The sequence below is a fragment of the Danio rerio genome, chromosome 23 (assembly GCF_052040795.2).
Source record: "Danio rerio strain M-AB ecotype USA chromosome 23, GRCz13ab, whole genome shotgun sequence".
NCBI lineage: Eukaryota > Metazoa > Chordata > Actinopteri > Cypriniformes > Danionidae > Danio > Danio rerio.
Genome location: NC_141043.1, coordinates 48,376,353 through 48,398,008, shown reverse-complemented (window position 1 = coordinate 48,398,008; position 21,656 = coordinate 48,376,353). Strand labels below are relative to the sequence as shown.

General features: G+C 37.8%; 2 protein-coding genes across 2 annotated transcripts in view; one reads left to right on the top strand and one right to left on the bottom strand.

Moving 5' to 3' along the window:
• tfr2 (transferrin receptor 2) overlaps positions 1 to 21,656 on the top strand; it is a 1,009,002-nt gene that overhangs the window by 465,746 nt on the left and 521,600 nt on the right. The gene's annotated exons all lie outside the window — the stretch shown is intronic.
• Positions 1,877 to 8,073, bottom strand: pfn1 (profilin 1). The gene is given in 4 exon segments (NM_001305588.1): positions 1,877 to 2,375; positions 4,291 to 4,486; positions 7,688 to 7,835; positions 7,989 to 8,073. Coding segments are annotated over 3 exon segments (426 nt in total). The 5' UTR covers positions 7,820 to 7,835; positions 7,989 to 8,073; the 3' UTR covers positions 1,877 to 2,277.

The window sequence follows — 21,656 nt, the reverse complement described above, 5'->3', positions numbered from 1 at the left end:
ATATAACGTTAGCCATTTTGGAAATTGAATTTTCGAGACTCTTCACGACCTCCGTCTGTTTGAATACGTCTTAATCACACGCAAAAATACCACAGTAATTTCTATTAAATACTTCAGTTGAGTTGAACCAAACTGTAGTAAAATACTTTAGTATACTGTGCTAATTGTACATTTGATGTGGTAACACAGTAAAATATACACATACACAATACTGTAGTTTTCTAAAACTATAGGATATACTACAATACACCACTAAATATAGTAAAATCTAATGTATACTACATAAATTATTAGTCTGTCGGAGTACCACAGTATTACACTAACACTGTAGTATTCACTAGAACTTTAGTTTTGTTTTCACGTGGGGTCTTTCATCTGTAAAGTAAAACATTTCCCGTGAAGGCACAGTTGAGAAGTAAACATAGTTGTGTCATCACTTTCACAGGTTATTTTCTGACAGAATTTTTCAGCAGAATGTTCAAGGAAGATTCTACAGGACGAACAGAAAGACCGCCTGTGATTGGCTGATTAGTTTATACACTTGACATCACCGAATGAATATTAAAATGAGTGCTTGAATTAAGGAATATTTATCTGTTAGTGTGCTGAAAGTCCATGTGAAATCAAAATTTACATTTATTTTACGAATGCACATTGTTATTATTTAGATAATTAATTCACTGAAAAAAACGTTTTTTGGCTTTTAATATTTGCTGATATGTTTGGATTGGCTCGTTCTCTGATGATTTCAGTTTGACACTTCAGCCACAATATTCTTAGCCACGCCCTCTTAGTTTGTTTGCTACGAAGCAGTGATGCACAAAAAAAGAAAGCCACGCCCCCTACTCAATATTCAATTTTAGTTTGTTTGAGGTATATCAACACGTTGCATTCGAAATTAACTTCCCTACGATATAAAGTACATGACAAACGTTATGCGAGTTGAGTTGTACATCTGAATCATAGTAGCTGAGAACCTGAATGACCTACTATTTTCGGCAATATTCTGAAGTTCACATGCAATACACACTACTATGCTATCCCTAATACAACGTGAGAATTTATGAATGGGAGTGATGCGATCCAACTGATGCGGGTGATGTGATAATGACAATTGGCGGATGCAATTCCACTCATTCACACAATATAGTGTACGTTTTTAACAATCGTGTAGTGAAATCAAATGTAGTACTTACCTTGATAGTACGCAGATATTATAAAATAAGCAACTTTACGTTCATGCGGATTTTAATGTTGGGGGCGGGGTTTATTTGATTTATTTCCACCTCTCATTTTCCACTTACAAAAAAAACGAACAATCAAATGGGCGTGGCTTAGCATATTAAAAAAATATTAATTGAAAATAAGTTTAATCAAAAAATAGTTAAATATTTAAAAAGTGGGAACTGGCTGAAATAATATTAAGTTGACGCACTAAAATTATTAACTAAATAAAACAATTAAAACAAACTGAACTAAAATCCCAAATTGATACTATTTTTTAATCAAAACAACTGAAGCGGACAAAAAAAATACTAATTAGACGAAAATAAATTATAAAAAATTACTACATAATGTAAGTTATCGTTAAAACTATTACACATAATTTTGTTATTCAAATAAAACTGAAATAAATTATCCAAACGGCAAATATAACTGTTATAGCTAATAGCAAAACTAATACACTAAAATACTAATAAGTAAAAATACTTGCAATACGAGAAAAAAATTGAAAAACCCCAAAAAAAACTAATTGAACTTGATTGTGCGGACAAACTGCGATCCAGTTGTATATTAAATGTTTGATGTTTATCGTATGCTGATGTTTACCGTGTGAAATACGTTACGTAATCCCGCATGAACTCACGCACAGGAGCTTCTCCATAGAAATTAATCTCTTTATTTGGCATCTAGCAGTCACAACTCTTGGCTTTGTTCAGTAGGATTTCACATAGACAATTAAACAAACAAATGCTAAAACCTTTTGACCTGAGGCTCCACCTGTCCAAAATACTATAGTACCGTAAAATCAATCAATTTAATTCATTACAAAAACCAAGAAATGAGTTTGATATTAACTAGAGTTTGTGTTCCACTGTTAGGATCTCAGACTCCTGGAATGTTGAAACAAAGGTAATGAAGGTGGAGCTTCTCAAGCTCATGTTTGTTTTCTGCATCTCAGATCGATCGGTTGTTCTGGTGTGGAGAACGGGATGCTGGAAACGGCTGGACCAACAGTGCAGTGGGCGGAGTCAGCGGATGGGTGGGGGGGCCTGTTCACATGTTCATCTTCCTGAGGTAAAGAGCCATGTCGAAAACGGGTGGGTTGACTTTGCCTCCGTGAGCATCTTTTACTCCTTTAGCAATGATTAATGCTGAAAGAAAGAGGGGAGAAAACAGAAATGATCAGATTTACAGATCATTACAGATATATATAGCAGTTATATATATATTAACACACTCATAATAACATGACTTGAATAACAAAGACTGAGATTCTTCTTCTGTTTTATTTCATAGTTTTATAACTGATGTGAGCATATTAATCACATGAGATTGTTGTACATTTGACTCAAATTATATAATAATTGCGTTGACAAACCAGGAAAAAAATGTATTCGCTTTCGCTACTTTGTTAGCAAGGTGGAAGTGGAAATCAGCAGCTTCACCTAAAGCTGTGGGTGTGTGATCTGATTTTATATTTGAAATTAGAGAAAATTAAGTATTTAATAAGGGGTCTGTCCAAAAATGCTATGAGACATTATTTTTTTTGTAAAATATTTTTATTCTTTAGTGACACACATACACATTTTAAATATATATATATATATATATATATATATATATATATATATATATATATATATATATATATATATATATATATATATATATATATATATATATGAATTAACAAGTCAAGTAATATAGGTCAAATTACTACCCAGAAACATAATATATATATATATATATATATATATATATATATATATATATATATATATATATATATATATATATATATACACTAAATAATATACTAAACCTACATTTAAATAATAATTTATATATATTATAAATTTGACATTATTTACATGCGCGCATATATATATATATATATATATATATATATATATATATATATATATATATATATATATATATATATATATATATATATATATATATATATATGAATTAACAAGTGAAGTAATATAGGTCAAAATACTCCCAAGAAACAATATATATATATATATATATATATATATATATATATATATATATATATATATATATATAAATAAATATATATAGAAATTATAAACTAAACTTACATTTAAATAATAATTTACATATATTATATATTTGACATTATTTACATGTATATATACTTTCTTTTTACATATAATATACATATATTTAACATATTGTTTGTACAATATAAATAAATAAATAAATAAATAAGTAAGTAAATAAATAAATAAATAAAGTCAGATTTCACCTCAGCGTTTATATTTTTATTAAAATATATAACTCGGTCGATTATCCTACCAAATCAAATGATGTGGAAAATATAGACTGAATTGAAATTACAGCTGCGTCCCAAATGGCAAACTACACACTAATGCACTTACACACTCAACAGTATAATGTATGAATGTAGTGTCGTTCCAAACGGAACACTCATGTTTATTTTACTAAGCGGAAATTTAAACCGTTTCCCTCATTATGTTTGAGGAATTAGTGAAATAAATGACCAAAGTGCCAAATAATACCTGGCATGAGTATAACCGCATTCACCATCGGGAGGCGCTTTAATCACTGTCGTAGGAGAATTTTGCTTTCACCATCCAAAATAAATAGTTATGCAACATGTCCGAAAGCTCCGCCCCTTCCGCTACGTGAGCAAAGCTGTGGTCATTGAGTGTGCATCAATACACACTTAATGTTAGCGGCTGAATGAGTGCATCATCCGGGTAATTAAAGCGCACTTATTATTATTAGAGTTTTCAGTGTGAACACACTACTTACACTGTTTATACTAGAAAATGCCGTAAAATAGTGCATAAGTATGCGATTTGGGACGCACCGATGTGTAAAGAAAATGTGTCTTGTATGAGATGAACTTTACTAATTAATTATTAATAATTAAAAAGGAAATTAGGTTATATAAATAGAACATGAACACTCTTATATAAATGACTTTTATAAACTGAAGAGAATGTCTGCGTGTCGTGTAGAGTTTATACGACTATAGTAGGAAAGCCAGTGTTAATATGTGCGCAGTACCGCTTATAGATTTGCCGATGGTCAATGAGAAAGGGTCGGGCTCTTTCTCGGAGGTCTTCATCTTGACGTCCATCGTGAATTGACCGTCCACAAACAGAGCGTCTCTCACCACAGTGCAGCGCTTGCCGGCCAAAGTCACACCATTGCAAAACAGTTTCCCGCGGTCTGTGTTGAGGATTGCCTTAACCTCTGCTGCCTGAAGAGACACACACACACACACACACACACACACACACACACAGGCAGACTGAGCATTACAGCTGATACAAACACATGCTCAAACAAGTCCAAGCATTTTTAAAGCCCCCTAACACACACACCCTGAACGCACACAGAGACATCACAAACACACACACACACATGCCCAGAACTCACACAGAACACACACTGACATACTAAACACACACTAAAAACACATACATACACTGTGAACTCACACACACAACACACATAAACAGAACACACTGACATACTAAACACACTGAAAATACACACATACACAGTGAGCACACACACACACACACAGAACGCACACACATAACTCACTTACACACAGAGACATCACAAGCACACGCATGCCCAGAACTCGCACAGAACACACATACATGCACAGAACGCACACTCACATACTAAACACACACTAAAAACACACACATACACTGTAAACACACACACACACACACACACACACACACACACACTCATGTTTTGTCCTGTTCACAAAGGCGACGCCTATTTCGCCTCAAGTGAAGTAAAATGCAGACCATAAATCTGATTGTAATCACTCTAAATATGCTGGGTTGTTGTGACCCATGTTGGGTCAAATATTGACACTCACAAATATGAGTTAATTTACTTAATTAAATGTAAATGACACTTTTCTTTGTTGGCTACAGCAACCCAGCATTCCAGAACATTCCTAGGAGCAGATCAAACTTTACACTTTGCCGTTTTATTTATTTACGTCAACATAATTTATTTAAAAAATATAAAGGGAAGCATGCACATTACCCACCATTCATTGCTCAGCTTTTCATTATTGCACTACTAAAGATCGCTGGGTTGTTTTAATCCAACGCTGGGTCAAACATGAACAAAACACATAAATTAAATTTTGAAACCGAACCCAAGTGTCAATATTTAACCCAGCATTGGGTTAAAACAACCCAGCATTCTCTGAGTGTTTATTTAGTGGCTACTTTAATAGTGGTTTATTAAAGTAATAGATGGATTTAGAGCAGAAAAGCACCACAGAAATCCATAAAGGAGACATTTTACTGCATAAGATAAAGAGACTGACGAGAAAACAACATCGCTAAATTCTTCAGAAGTCTGAGCTGCGTGTTACAACATGAACAGGTTAAACATGAACACACACACACACACACACACACACACACACACACACACAGCAGTCTGTCAGAGAGCCTACTCTACCTGTAATTTACTCATCATCTGAAATATTTATACCGCACCATTATGCCTAAAACTATTCGAATTCACACATTAGGCAGATTATTTCACTATCCTGATATACTTCAGTAGTTCAGTGCACTCAGAATAAATGTGATTTATTTGGACATGAAAATGTTTATCACCCAAATATTTGATTTTCACTAAATGTATTTGAACTTGCACATAAAAATCACTTTTGTACATTAGATTTAGACACCAGGATTGTGGAAATAGCGTTGAAATATTGATTTATGAATGTGGCTGTGTGTTAAATCACATTTCTAAGCTGCATTTCCTCTTTTATCTAGTTCCTGGCTTCCTATGTACAAGCAGAACTGAGAACTTGTCGTTTTATAGTTATAAACTTAACAAATATGATCATTTGCTGATTAAAACAGTCTTCATTTGCATAAACGCATCTCATATTAAAGTGAATTCACGAAACACTGAAATCAAAATCTTGCACCGAGTACGCGCTCACCATGGGCGGAAAGGCGGAAGCGGAGCGCGCGCGCACAGAGCTTCCGCCTTTCAGAACGCACGACCAAATAAGGAGCCGTTTACAAAACTCCGCTGTGAGGAAATTCAGCGCGAATGAATAAACGGTCGACGACGAGCAGCGCAGCGCGTTATAAGTTTAACGTAGACTAACCATATTCCGTACACAACGATGTTCCGTACAGATGACCTTTTAACGTTAATCTCTTAATAAATACTTAAGGATCGTAGGCAAGCTATATATCTGTGTAATCTTTAATTCTCACTCTTTCAGCCCCAACCACAACAGAGACATTCCTACTATATGTTGCCGAGTAAATTCAGTAAGTTTGTTACGTCCACCTAATGCGCTTGAAAACAGAAAGTGGGCAAGCTTAAAGTGCGAGTGTCGCCTGGGAGGGGAGACATTTAAAGCCCCGACAATATGCTTTTGCATTTAATTTATGCATCACACGGTATTACAGTCTTTATGAAGTGAATATTATGTTATCACAAATTGTTAAATCAATTATCTTTTGTTAAATAAATGCTTTGAAATGGGGATGTTTAAACATCAATTGTGGGTAAATTCCGCATGTCGCAACTCTCCGCCTGAGAGACAGGCTGCAAACGCTGTTTGGATCCTCCTTTTGCAGTAGTGATGTTTATATTCATAAAAGGTCAGTCAAGTTAGCTTCAATGTGCATGAATTTAATGTTTTTATATTTTAAATTGTCATGCTGTAATAAAATAAACATGATATAAAAAGTAAATGATTTTGAAGCTATTTCATTTAAAACTTTCATAAAAGAGTTATTTAATACATCATTAACTTCAAGTTAAATACAATAATAGTATATTCTGACATAAGATTTTAATAAGACTTCAAACAATGCTCATTTTTGCCAGTAAATTAAAGTTATGCGCCCTGTACGGAACACTATTTCAGTCGTGTACGGAACACCGTTAATACCTATCATCTTCCGTACACATGCGAAGGCGGTACTTATCCCATCTTTTCTCAAAAACTACTGGTCCAAAAGACATCAATCAAGATTTGGATTGTGCAATAGGTATTCCCCCAGAGAATGAACACACAAGCATGCTTATCTGGCTTTCAATGACGGAGGAGTGGTCGTTTGAGTGCGCTGAATAGCGAAAAGTGTACGGAACATGGTTAGTCTACGTTATCCTCAACAAGACGAATCAATATCTGCAGAAGTAAACCTGCTTATAGCTTATTAAATACTTAATATACTTTTAGCAAAGTTCTCTCACACGGAACTCGATGTCCGCTTCAGCAAGTTAACATCTGAGGCATTTCTGAAATGCGGATGAAGGAGCAGGAAGGTAACGTTAATAAATAAACAAACAAAACAAACACGAAACTGTTCCGAAAACAGAAACAATAAAGTCAGATCGCGATCAGTCAACATAAAACTAGTTATCTGCTTATCTGCCGTACCGTTACGCCCGAGAGCCAGCCTCCCGGTGCTGACGCCCAAATGGACTCCTGACCCGGTGTTGCACCGAGGATGACCGCATCATCCACCCACTCGCTCTGGGTCAGGCTGCTGATGTAGCTGTCCCAGCTCATGACTGCTGATGTCGATCTGACGAGCACACACACACACACACATTATTATACACACATAAACACTCCTGCACTGCGCATATTCACTTTTCTGCACTGGAATTGCAAATGTCGATTGATAAAAGCTTGGGGCATACCAAAAAAAGCAATAAGAGAGAGAAAACAGAAGTACCTGAGTGCGTCTCTGCTCCGATGCAAAGTGAGTTTAAGGAAGTCCGTCTGAGTTTATAAGCAGCGGCAGAGGCGCGCGCCCTGCCCTACGGCCTACTTCCGCATGCGCGCGACCCACTGAAGGAGATGCGCCGTCTGCAAAGTTGCATTAATGTCAGCAGAGCATCCAGAACAATCCAAAAGACTTTAACAGACATCCCAGTTACAAATCTGCGTTAAGTGCACAATGCATAATGCGTGTAAATGCAGTCGCAGTGACTGCATCCTTGAAAAGGATAAAAGGGAATCTAAAGGGATAGTTCACACACACACACAAACACACACAAAAACATATTTACTCATCCTCCACTTGCTTCATACTCGAGTTTCTTTCACACAAAGGAAGCTCAAATTGACTAGTTTTTATTTTATGGATGTCAGCTGTGTTTCCATTCACATACTCTTATGCATATTTTGGAATATTGCATTAAAAATGCTTGAAGGAAACAACAAGATGCGCAAACACTTTGAAAATGTGCATGTAAAAAACCTGAGTAGGATAAATAAAAACTGAGCATAAACTATGATGGAGGATATTTACCAAATGAATTCCAGCATGTGCATTAGTATGAACAGGTGATGTTGGACACATTCATGGACAAAGCAGCATTGCCACCAGTGTAAAGTTCAGGCTAATTGCTGCTTTTTTCTTCTCAATATATTCTTTTGTGTTCAACATTATCAAGAAATTCATAAAAGTTTAGAACCAACTGTTGCTGAGCTGCGCCTTTAAGTGTAAACCGTACAGCTTTAAGTGAAACAAACAGAAATCAGCAGCATTGCAGCTTACATGTGAGAGTTTTGAATGAGGAAACTGACTAAACTCGAAGCTCTCAAGTATTGTTCACACTTCCACATATCTAAAATGGCACATTGCTTTTCCTTAAAACATTAAAGTTCACAGCTTTATAGATCTTTTTTAGACAGTCAAAGTGGATTTGTGAGTTCTGAGTTCCTTATGTTGAACACAAAACAAGATATTCTGAAGAATGCAGACATTTACATACACTCTCAGAAATGAGCTGTCACTGGGGTTGTACCTTTTCAAAAGGTACATATTTGCACTTAAAGGGTATATATTGGTACCTCAAAGGTATATATTAGTATCTAAAAATTTCAAGAGGTACACTTTTGTACTTTTTAGGTACTATTATGTATCTTTGAGGTATTAATAAGGACCCTTTAAGTACAAATATGTGCAGTTGAAGTCAGAATAATTAGCCCATCTGTTTAGTTTTTACCCCCAATCTTGTTTAATGGAGAGCAGATTTCTTCAACACATTTCTAATCATTTTAATAACTCATCTGTAATAACTGATTTATTTTCTCTTTATCATGATGACAGTAAACAATATTAGACTAGATATTCTTTAAGACACTTCTATACAGCTTAAAGTGACATTTAAAGGCTTCACTAGGTTAATTAGGGTAACTAGGCAGGTTAGGGTAATTAGGCAAGTTATTGTATAACAGTGGTTTGTTCTGTAGACTATTAGGAAAAAAAATACTGCTTAAGGGGGCTAATAATTATAACCTTAAAATAGTTTTTAAAAAATTTAAAACTCCTTTTATTCTAGCCGAAATAGAACAAATAAGACTTTCTCCAGAAGAAAAAATATTATAGGAAATACTGTGAAAATTTCATTTCTCTGTTAAACATCATTTGGGAAATATTTAAAGAAGAGGAAAAATTTTGAAGGGGGTGATTAATTCTGACTTCAACTGTACTTTCAAAAAGGTACCACCCCATTGACAGCTCCTTTATTTCTGAGAGTGTAAGAACTGAATATACTATGAAAGTCATTGGCTGCTTTCCCCCAAACATTCCTCTGAATATCTTCCTTTGTGTTCAACAAAAGAAAGAAACTAAAACAGGTTTTAAACAAGAGGAGGGTGAGGAAATGATGACTGAATTTACATTTGTGGTTGAACTATGCTGATCAGGATTAAACAGACCAAACCAACTGTTTAATGTCATTAAACATATGGTGTTTCATAGAAATACATTGAAAAAACATGAAGGGAAGGAGATAATACATTAAAATGGGGTGAATTTCCCCTTTGATGCTTTAAAGAGGCAGAGTTCACTCCAAAAATTAACATTTAATGATCATTTACTCACACTCGAGTGCTTCATGTTCATGAATTTCTTTCTACTGAACACTAAACAGTTTCCAATGATGGGTTGCGGCTGGAAGGGCATCCTCTGGGTAAAAACGTGCTGGAAAAGTTGGTGGTTCATTCCGCTGTGGCGACCCCGGATTAATAAAGGGACTAAGCCGACAAGAAAATTAATAAATGAATGAATGAACACTAAACAGGGCGTCAAGGTGGGTAGCAAGATCGCCTCACAGTAAGAAGGTCACTGGTTTGAGCCTTGGCTGGGTCAGTTAGCGTTTCTGTATTGAGTTTGCATGTTCTCCATATGTTGGTGTGGATTTCCTCCGGGTGCTCTGATTGTGAATGATTGTTTCCTAGTGCTGGGTTGCAGCTGGAAGGGCATCCGCTCCATAAAACATATGCCGGATAAGTTGGCGGTTCATTCCACTGTGGCAACCCCAGAATAATAAAGGGTCTAAGCCGAAAAGAAAATGAATGGATGAACAGAAAACAAGATAATTTGAGGAATCCATAAATAAGGAGCCATTGCCGTCAACAGTAGGAACAAAAATACTATGAAAGTCACTGGCTGTTTTTTCAGCATTCTTCAAAATGTCTTCCTTTGTGTTCAACTCAAACTCAAACAGGTTTTTTGACAAATGAAGTGTGAGTAAATGACTTTTTTTGGGTCATTCGGTTTTGGGTGAACTGTTCCTTGACAGGCTTGTCAAACGTGCTCACAATATTCAAATAGAAATATATTATCAAAATAAATAAATATACATTAATATATATTAATATTTAAACCTTTTTTTTTGCTGATAAAAAGTTGACGAATTGCAGGTGTTTAATCTTACATGTGTATAAGCTAGAGACTGCGTTAAATCCGAGTTAAAGTTTGGAGTTAGTCCTGAGTTTGGCCGCAGTTTGAAGAGTGATAGAGAAAAGCGAGGCGGCAGAAAAGAGCAGAGCGCGACCACAGCATCCTGTTTGTGAATCTGCAATCTGCATGATATGACAGGAAGAATTACAGCGTGAATGAGAGCAACTGCTGCATCTACTGTATCTGAATGTGTGCTTCTCTACACGAGTCTGACCTATCAGAGCGGAACAGACCACACTGACAAGTGACCGTTGGAACAACCAATCAGATTGTGCCAAGTGAGTGAGGGAGGTGGTACCAGAGCTGTAGTATCTCACCCATTATAGACACTCACACTGTAGTGCTTGTGAACCATACTGTAGTAAAGTATTTGAATTAATCCGTTGTGGTGATTCTAGAGCTGCTACATGAACACAACAACTATAGTAATGTAAAGAAATGAGTCAATACTGTAGTTTTCTACAGCTAGCGGGAGTATTATACTACAATACATCAGTTTACTGTAGTAAAATCTAATGTATGTGACAGTATTTATTTTAGTTTATCCGTTCGCCACTGGCTTGCTTGGTTTGGGACTTGCTGCTCATCGATGGATTTGCTCTTGTGTTTGGACTTTCAGCAGTGAAAATTAAATCACCCTGAACTGAACTAAACTCTGAAAATTGAACTGACACAGTTTCAGTTAACTAGAACTTCTGTGTTCAGCTGCTTTGACACAATCTACATTGTGAAAGTGCTATAGAAATAAAAAATCAGCTCACTATAGTCAATACTACAGTATGCTGGAGCATTTATTATCAAAGCATTTTCAAGAGTTCACACTTAGCTGATGATTGATAATAAGGCTTGTTTGGCGTGCTGTCCCGGGAGAGAGCCCTGAGCTTATAAGATCCTCGAGTCCTGGGTTCCCTCCCGTTGCAGGGCGAGAGGGGAGTTTGAGCTCAGGTAGATCTCGATGACTCCCCCTCCTGCTTATTGTATTGTGTCAGATATGGATGCTGAAAGGTGTACTCAGAGCTTGGCTAATATATTTTGGATTGTTTAGAGTGCTTGTTTTTGAACCGTGGGAAGAAACCGGAAGACCCGGGGAAAACCCAGGCGAGCTCGGGGAGAACGGGTAAAACTCTGCACAGAAATGTCACCTGGTTTGGATGGGAATTAAACCAGGGGCATTCTTACTGTGAGGCAACAGCGCTAATCGCTGGCCACCGTGACACCCGTTTGAAAGGGAGGAAAGTATAGGGTTGGGTGGGGGGGTTTCTTCAAGACGAAGATATTGAGATGAGAAAAGTCTGGTTATTTATACTGAGTTAAGGATCGTCTGATAGGATAATCAGTCGTTAGCTAAAGTTGGAACCGCTGTGAACAATCATAAGCACGTGATCCTCTCAACATTAGTTTATTAATAAACTTCACTTAAATACTATAATATATTCAGTCTAATACAGAGATTTCCAATCTTTTCAGCCCTCGACCCCTAAAATAACAATGCCAGTGACTTGCGACCCCCAAATTCCTCAGAGGTGTTTTAAAATATTATAAGTGGACATAGATTAATTTTTAAAATCTAGATTAATCTCACTGTAATCTTGGAGTTAATCTAGATTAAAATAGCTCATTTGAATTCTGCCGAAAACCAGAAAGTTTAACCTGGTGCTATAAAATCATTGTCCCGGGGGTCCAGACTAGGCATGGGACAATAACCGGTTTCAAGGGTTACTACGGTTTGGAAAAGTCAAAGTTTTCAAACCCCCAAAATCTGCTGTTATACCGTTCCGAAGGTATGTGTAAGGTTTTTAATGTGTTGTACAGAAATCTGTGTTTTGGAAACTAATGAAGATAGCAGCATTTATTTATTTTAATTATGTAGCCTGGCATGTTTATTGTTCCACAATGTTATCAATTTTTCCTAAAATAAGTGAAGTTTATTTATAAACAAATTTCAAGAGGATCACGTGCTTATGATTGTTCACAGCTGTTCCAACTTTAGCTAACGACTGATGATCCTATCAGACGATCCTTAACTCAGTATAAATAACCAGACTTGTCTCATCTCAATATCTTCGTCTTGAAGAAACCCCCCCACCCAACCCAACATTCCCTCTGTTCAAACGGGCGTCACGGTGGCCAGCGATTAGCGCTGTTGCCTCACAGTAAGAATGCCCCTGGTTTAATTCCTTTCCAAACCAGACGGCATTTCTGTGCGGAGTTTGCTCGTTCTCCTCGTGGTCGCGTGGGTTTCCCCGGGTCCTCCGGTTTCCTCCCACAGTTCAAAAACAAGCACCCTAAACAATTAATCCAAATACTTTAGCTAAACTCTGAGCACACCTTCAACATCCATATCTGACACTTAGCTACAACAAGCAAGAAGGGGAGTCATTGAGAGCTACCTGAGCTCAAACTCCCCTCTCGCCCTGCAACGGGAGGGAGCCCAGGGCTCGAGGATCTTATAAGCTCAGGGCTCTCTCCCAGGACAGCACGCCAAACTAGCTTTACTATCAATCATCAGCTAAGTGTGAACTCTTGAAAATATATTGTGTTTAATGGGAAAAGCTGTTGTTTTTTACCCAGACATTTTTAAAAACGTATTTTAAAGTAGTAATCACAATACCATAAACTGTGATATTATTATCTAAGCTTATCACACCATCAGAAACATAACCACTTTTCTAAAACACTTCACTATAGCATGGTTCAAAAACACTGTGGGATTTCCTTCATATGTGGCACTATAGAGTCTGGGAAACCTGCCAAGATCATTACAGCAAATAAAAATAATTACGTTTTAAAAACGTTGAAAATAAACAAATTAAAATTGTACTCTTTTATATGATGTATTAGGGAACAGTCCAATTTATAATTTAGTAAACATTATGGAATTGTTCTTCTCTGAACGCTTTGGAGCAGTGACATTTAGATGTCTCTACAATGAAGGATGCTGGGTTGCTTTAATCCATCATTCACTCAAAAAAAATGATTTTTTGTTTGTTCAAACATATTTAAAATGTGCAAAAACAACACAATTCTTTGGATTTCATTGGGACAACTTAATTTTTTATGTTCAATCTACATAAATTTGTAAAAAGTGTTAAGTTAACTTAATTTGTGTTGGGACAACATGAATAAGTGTGTGGAACCCTGCATTTTTTACAGTGTTGGGTCAAATATAGACAATCCCAATGTTGGCTTAATTTATTGAAATAAAACTTATATTCCACTTTTTAACCCAACATTGGGTTTTTAACCATATTTTTCACCCAACCTGGGGTTACAACAACCCAGCATATTGTAGAGTGTCTTTAAGCATACTTAGATTTTAATGTACACTACACGAAATATGCTTGGCTGTCGTAACTCAATGTTGGGTCAAATATGGACAAGTCTAACATTGGGTTAATTAAAAAAACTAATTTCAATTAATCTCAAATGACACTTTTAAATGAAATGTGTGATTCCCTTGAGCAAAGCACCGAACCCCCCAATTGTTCCCCCTGCTCCGGGTGTGTGTTCTCGGGTGTGATTCGCTTTGGATAACAGCATCTGCTAAATGCTTGAATGTAAATGTAAATAGCTTTTATTGTTATCAACAGAAGAAAGAAACTTAAACAGGTTTTGAACAAGTATAGGGGGAGTTAATGATGACACAATTCTCAGTTTTGGGTGACTTTTCCCTTTTCTAATAAAGCAGTAAACCATTCTGTAGTTAGCTGTCAATGTAATCAGTTTCTCAATATTATAATAACTAGGGCTGCACAATATTGGAAAATCTGACATTGCGATATTTTGTATTTCCACGATTATATATTGTGTCATGAATACATATTCACCAGATGACTACTGGTGAAAATAGAAATAATTGATTCCTTTATTTTTAGACTGATTGGGATGATTATGTAGGGGAGTGAATCATCATCAAATATAATGCATAAATAAATTACAAGCATAGATATTTACAATAGTCTAACAGTAGCCAGGTATTTACATAAGCAAATGTAAAACAACACTGTACTGTCTTCAGTGTATAAATTACAATTTATTATTTTATTAAATTAAAATTGCTGCCTTGATTATAATTCCAAATTAATATGTGTGCATTTAGAGGGATACAAAGTTAGCATTAGCGCTACTATAAAAGATCCGGGTGTCATATTAGACAGCAGTTTTTAAAAATCATATCTCCCATGTCATAAAAACTGCCTTCTTTCATCTGAGAAATATCGCTAAATTACGAAGTATGCTATCCATCTCAGATGCAGAACAGCTAGTTCATGCTTTTATGACCTCTAGACTGGATTACTGTAATGCTCTATTTGCTGGCTGTCCAGCATCCTCTATTAACAAACTTCAGCTAGTACAGAATGCAGCTGCCAGAGTTCTTACCAGGTCTAGAAAATATGATCATATCACCCCAATGTTATTGTCCTTACACTGGCTGCCTGTTCAGTTTCGTATTGAATTTAAAATATTACTTCTCACCTATAAAGCTCTAAATAATCAAGCTCCTGTTTATCTAACCAACCTTCTGTCTCGCTACAATCCAACTCGCTCTTTAAGATCTTAAAACTCAGGGCTTCTGGTAGTACGTAGAATAGCAAAGTCTACTAAAGGAGGTCGAGCCTTCTCATTTATGGCTCCTAAACTCTGCAATAGCTTTCCTGATGATGTCCGAGGCTCAGAAACACTCTCTCAGTTCCAAACTAGATTAAAGATCTATCTGTTTGGCAAAGCATACACTTGTGCATCAGCGGTATGATACATGAATGTGCTCCACACAGGTTTCTGCATCTCGTTTATATACACTATGAACAGCAGCTACGCTAATTATTCTCTTTATTCTCTATTTCCACCTGGGGATACTCATCCCGAGACCCTCAGAGATTATGCTGTGCCACTGATTCGATCCAAGACCAGCGATGAGATGATCCCAAGGTTTCCATAATCCTGGACCAGGCCGTATCCTGAGCTGCTGCTGTGATGGTCATGGAGGAGTGGAGAGCATGAGACTGATTACTGTGATTACTTTTAGAAACATCCGTAGAGATGCGTAGAAGCAAGTTGGAGCTAAAATCTGCAGGACACCAGCCCTCCAGGACCGAGTTTGGGCACCCCTGGCCTAGTAAAAGCTTGATTAGCTAGCCCAGGTGTGTCTGATTGGGGTTGGAACTAAACTTTGCAGGACACCAACCCTCCAGGACCGAGTTTGTTGACAACCAAGCAAGAATTTTTTGAGTGTATTTTCAAGAAATAAAATAAATAGGTTTCATTTTCCAATAATAAAAATATCACTGTTTTCTTAATGATGTAAGCCCCTGAAAACAGGGATTAATAAAAGGATAGACGGGTGCCGATATTCAATAATTCAGTGTATCCTGATAATGAACATATACCACTGTGATAATACTGTGGGCATTTCAAAGTCCTGTGAACAATTATTATTTATTATTTAAATCTTTAGAGTGTGTTGAGGAATATTGGCATTGTATTTGCAGTGGTGTTCATAACAGCGCCAAATGCTGAAGACTTCATATCTTAATAGAACATGATCTGGACGACTACGTGTTGAAATATTAACTGAAAATACTCCTGACTATTTAAAAGGCTAGTGTACTCAACAGTGTTCTAACTACACGACGCAGCACTGATCTTTTCTTGATTAAATTGAGCATTTTTCTTAATCATCTGCAATGGTGGTGCACAACATTTCACATTTATTCTTACATTTTATCGGCTTAGTCCCTTTATTAATCAGGGGTCGCCACAGAGGAATGAACCGCCAACTTATCCAGCATATGTTTTAGGCAGCGGATGCCCTTCCAGCCGCAACCCAAAATGTGAAACAACCGTACGCTCTTGCATTAACACACATACACTGCGTATACACACACATAGCATAAGCAACACACTGCGTAGTTTGATCAAATGTTTTTTTTGGAGCTTATCTATTGATTATACAGTATTGTGGAAAGAAAAGCTTCAAACATGTAATTGCAACAATACAATTTACTTCTGTAATACGCCTATAAAAGGATAACTGGCAGAAGGGAGACTCTGCGGAGTGTTGAAGGCAGATCTTCTGGAGCTGAGGAATTCACGCTCATGTTCTCACTGGTCTGACCAGAGCGAGAGACGTCTCTGACACAACATGCGAACACACGCTGACTAATGTAGTGAAAAGAGAATGTGTGCCCGCAAGGCAGACACACACACACACACACACACACACACAAAATCAGGATTCTTTTTCCTGGGTGTGTAGAAAGTATTCGAGGCCAGAGCAGACGCATGCTTATCATTTGAGTTTATCAAGACTCCGGCATCTGATCGGTGGCAGGCAGTTTAGGCCCTGTTTTAGTTTTAAAACGGCGTTTTAGATCAAAAACGATCCGCGTCCACACTAGCGTTTCTGAACATTTCTCCGTCCACACTACGCCACCAAAAACGTATATCACGTGACCATTGGCGCACTCTGGGCATGCGCGTTCTAGTATAAACAGGAAGCATGCGTCTCACTCGCCATTTGGTTATTGTTAGTCAACAAACGCCGGTTGAACAATGAACGCGATGGCAAAGAAAGCAAGAGAGGTATTTTTGTGGACAGACGACGAGGTCGAGTTACTAAACGTATCAAATGAATAACTGCACAATGCCGCCTAAAACAGACAATAGTGCAAACAACGCTCCCATTTCTGTGTCCGTGTTGTTGTTTACAGTGAAGTCTTCTGGTAGCGTTAAAGCCATGTGTTATAGTCATGTGATAGAGCCTTGACGAATAAGGGAAGGATACGCAATGACACAAAAGCCCCAATCAGATAGCGAATCAGGCAGCCCCGCCTCCGTTTTCAGATGTCTCCGTTTTCCCTCATCTACACTGAGACGGAGCAGCAGCGCTTTAGAATGAAAACGGCCTTTCCAGCGTTTCCAAAACTTAAGCGTTTTAAAACGAAAACACATTAGTGTAAACGGGGCCTGAGAGCGAAGTGTGTAACCTGTGAGCGACAAAGATTACTTAAGTATCCTCAGTTAATACAAAGCTCATTAAATCAGTCAGATAGCAGAGGAACAGCTGAAGAGAAGGTTCTGGAACAGGCTATATTCACACAGACTTTTAATTTTTTTGCTTTTTTTTGACTTTCCATTAAAATATTGTCACGTTTAAGATCTGATTTCTTTAAAAATCTGCAGACATGAAGCACTGCATTAAATTGAGTGGTGGGCCGTTATCGGAGTTAACGAGAGACTCTTATCAGGAGATTAAAAAATATGGCCGTTGATCTATTCTCAAAGTTGGTTGGGAGCTGTGTTGATTCTACGCAAGTTATGATGACTTTCACCATGATATTTTAGCGCGGATGTACACCTGGCCGAACTGCACTGTAGGTGGCGAGAACGAGTCTTCGAACCTGTGTGTGTTCCTACTGTGAAATGACCACATCAAACATGACGTGCTAACATGGATGCAGTTCACTAGAGTGAATCTGATTAATGTCAGCTCCACATCTGACTATCAGGCACCTGTAGAGTTTATGTGTTTCAGTAAAACATATACAGATAAAATGGAACGGGAGCTTATTAAAACGAATGATGGTGAATGAAAGTCAAACCAGAAACACCCATACACACTCATTCACACACACTCATACACTACGGCCAATTTAGTCCATCTGCATCACATGTGCTTGGACTGTGGGGGAAATCGGAGCACCCAGAGGAAACAAATGCCAACACGGGGAGAGCATGCAAACTGGCCCAGCCGGGACTCGAACCAGTGACCTTCTTGCTTTAATACTACAGTGCTAACCAGTAACCACTGAACCAACGTGACGTTTAGAGATTGGAAAATAGTGTTGTGTTGAACTGTACAACTACAGGGGTGCCCTGCTGAAAAATCCAGCTTAAACCAGCCTAGGCTGGTTGGCTGGTTTTAGCTGGTTGACCAGCCTGGTTTTAGAGGGGTTTTGGCCATTTCCAGGCTGGTTTCCAGCCATTTCCAGCCTGGTCTTAGCTGGTCAGTCTGGAAAATGACCAGCCAAATCCAGCTAAAACCAGCCTGACCATCCTAGTTTAAGCTGGACATAGCTGGTTTTGGCTAGACTCCAAGCATGGCTAGGCTGGTCAAGCTGGTCATCTCCCAGCCTGACCAGCTAAGACCAGGCTGGAAATGGCTGGAAACCAGCCTGGAAGTAACCAAAACCCCTCTAAAACCAGCCTGGTCAACCAGCTAAAACCAGCCAAGGCTGGTTTAAGCTGAATTTTTCAGCAGGGTGTCCAAACTCGGTCCTGAAGGGCCGCTGTCCTGCAGGGTTTAGCTTTAACTTCCTTCAGCACACCTGCCTGCAAATTCTAGTATACCTAGAAAGAGCTTGATTAGCGGTTCAGGTGTGTTTAATTGGGGTTGGAACTAAAGTATTCAGGACACCGGCCCTCCAGGACCGAACTTGGGCACCCCTAGTATAACAGCCCTGCTAGCGTGTGTTTTATAGGCCCAGGGGAAACGAGATGTAAATTCTACAGTCTAACGTCAGGCTGTGGAAGTCAGCTTATGCTTCTGGGTGGAGTTTGTGTATGTGTGTGTGAGTGTGTGTGAGTGTGTGTGAGTGTGTGTGTGTGTGTGTGTGTGTGTGTGTTTAGAGGAAACTAATTTGCCAGTCAAAGAAAGAAAATGGTCATTCTGCGAAGATGGTGAGCTCTGAGAGCGACTGTGTGCTTTAAAACAACAACACATCTGAAATGCCCAAATCATCTCTGTGTGGAGAAAGGCTGGACAGAGATATTCTGGAAAGGGTACGGAACGGAAATTTACATTTTCCAAATCCAGACCTTTAGGTTTGTCTTAAGATCATATTAAGTGGCGTTACGCACACCCATATAAAGAAAGAAAAACACCATGGTGATTTATAGTAAATACAATAACATTCTTAAACCATACATTGACATAATGTTGCTATAGGGGATACAGCTGCAGCCACAAGATAACAAGAATTATTTATATTATTTATTAAATGAACTGTTAATGATATTTTACACATATACTGAATACACACTAACACACACACACCAAATACACAAACAAGCACTACACACCCCTTATACGCAACACACACTAACACACACCAGATAGACAAACAAACACTATACACACGCCTTATACATAACACACACAGCCATACAACACACACTAACACACAACAAATACACAAACAAACACTACAGACACACCTTATAACACCCACAGCCATTAAACACACACTAACACACAACAAATACACAAACAAACACTACACACGCCTTATACATAACACCCACAGCCATACAACACACACTAACACACAACAAATACACAAACAAACACTACAGACACACCTTATAACACACACAGGCATACAACAAACACTAACACACACACCAAATACACAAACAAACACTACACACCCCTTATACACAACACACACAGCCATACAACACACACTAACACACAACAAATACACAAACAAACACTACACACGCCTTATACACAACACACACAGCCATACAACACACACTAACACACAACAAATACACAAATAAACACTACACACGCCTTATACACAACACACACAGCCATACAACACACACTAACACACAATAAATACACAAACAAACACTACACACGCCTTATACACAACACACACAGCCATACAACACACACTAACACACAACAAATACACAAACAAACACTACACACGCCTTATACACAACACACACAGCCATACAACACACACTAACACACAACAAATACACAAACAAACACTACACACGCCTTATACACAACACACACAGCCATACAACACACACTAACGCACAACAAATACACAAACACTACAGACATACCTTATACACAACACACACAGCCATACAACACACTAACACACCACAAATACACAAACACTACAGACACGCCTTATACACAACACACACAGCCATACAACACACACTAACACACAACAAATACACAAACACTACAGACACGCCTTATACACAACACACACAGCCATACAACACACTAACACACCACAAATACACAAACACTACAGACACGCCTTATACACAACACACACAGCCATACAACACACTAACACACCACAAATACACAAACACTACAGACACGCCTTATACACAACACACACAGCCATACAACACACTAACACACCACAAATACACAAACACTACAGACACGCCTTATACACAACACACACAGCCATACAACACACTAACACACCACAAATACACAAACACTACAGACACGCCTTATACACAACACACACAGCCATACAACACACTAACACACCACAAATACACAAACACTACAGACACGCCTTATACACAACACACACAGCCATACAACACACACTAACGCACAACAAATACACAAACACTACAGACACGCCTTATACACAACACACACAGCCATACAACACACTAACACACCACAAATACACAAACACTACAGACACGCCTTATACACAACACACACAGCCATACAACACACTAACACACCACAAATACACAAACACTACAGACACGCCTTATACACAACACACACAGCCATACAACACACTAACACACCACAAATACACAAACACTACAGACACGCCTTATACACAACACACA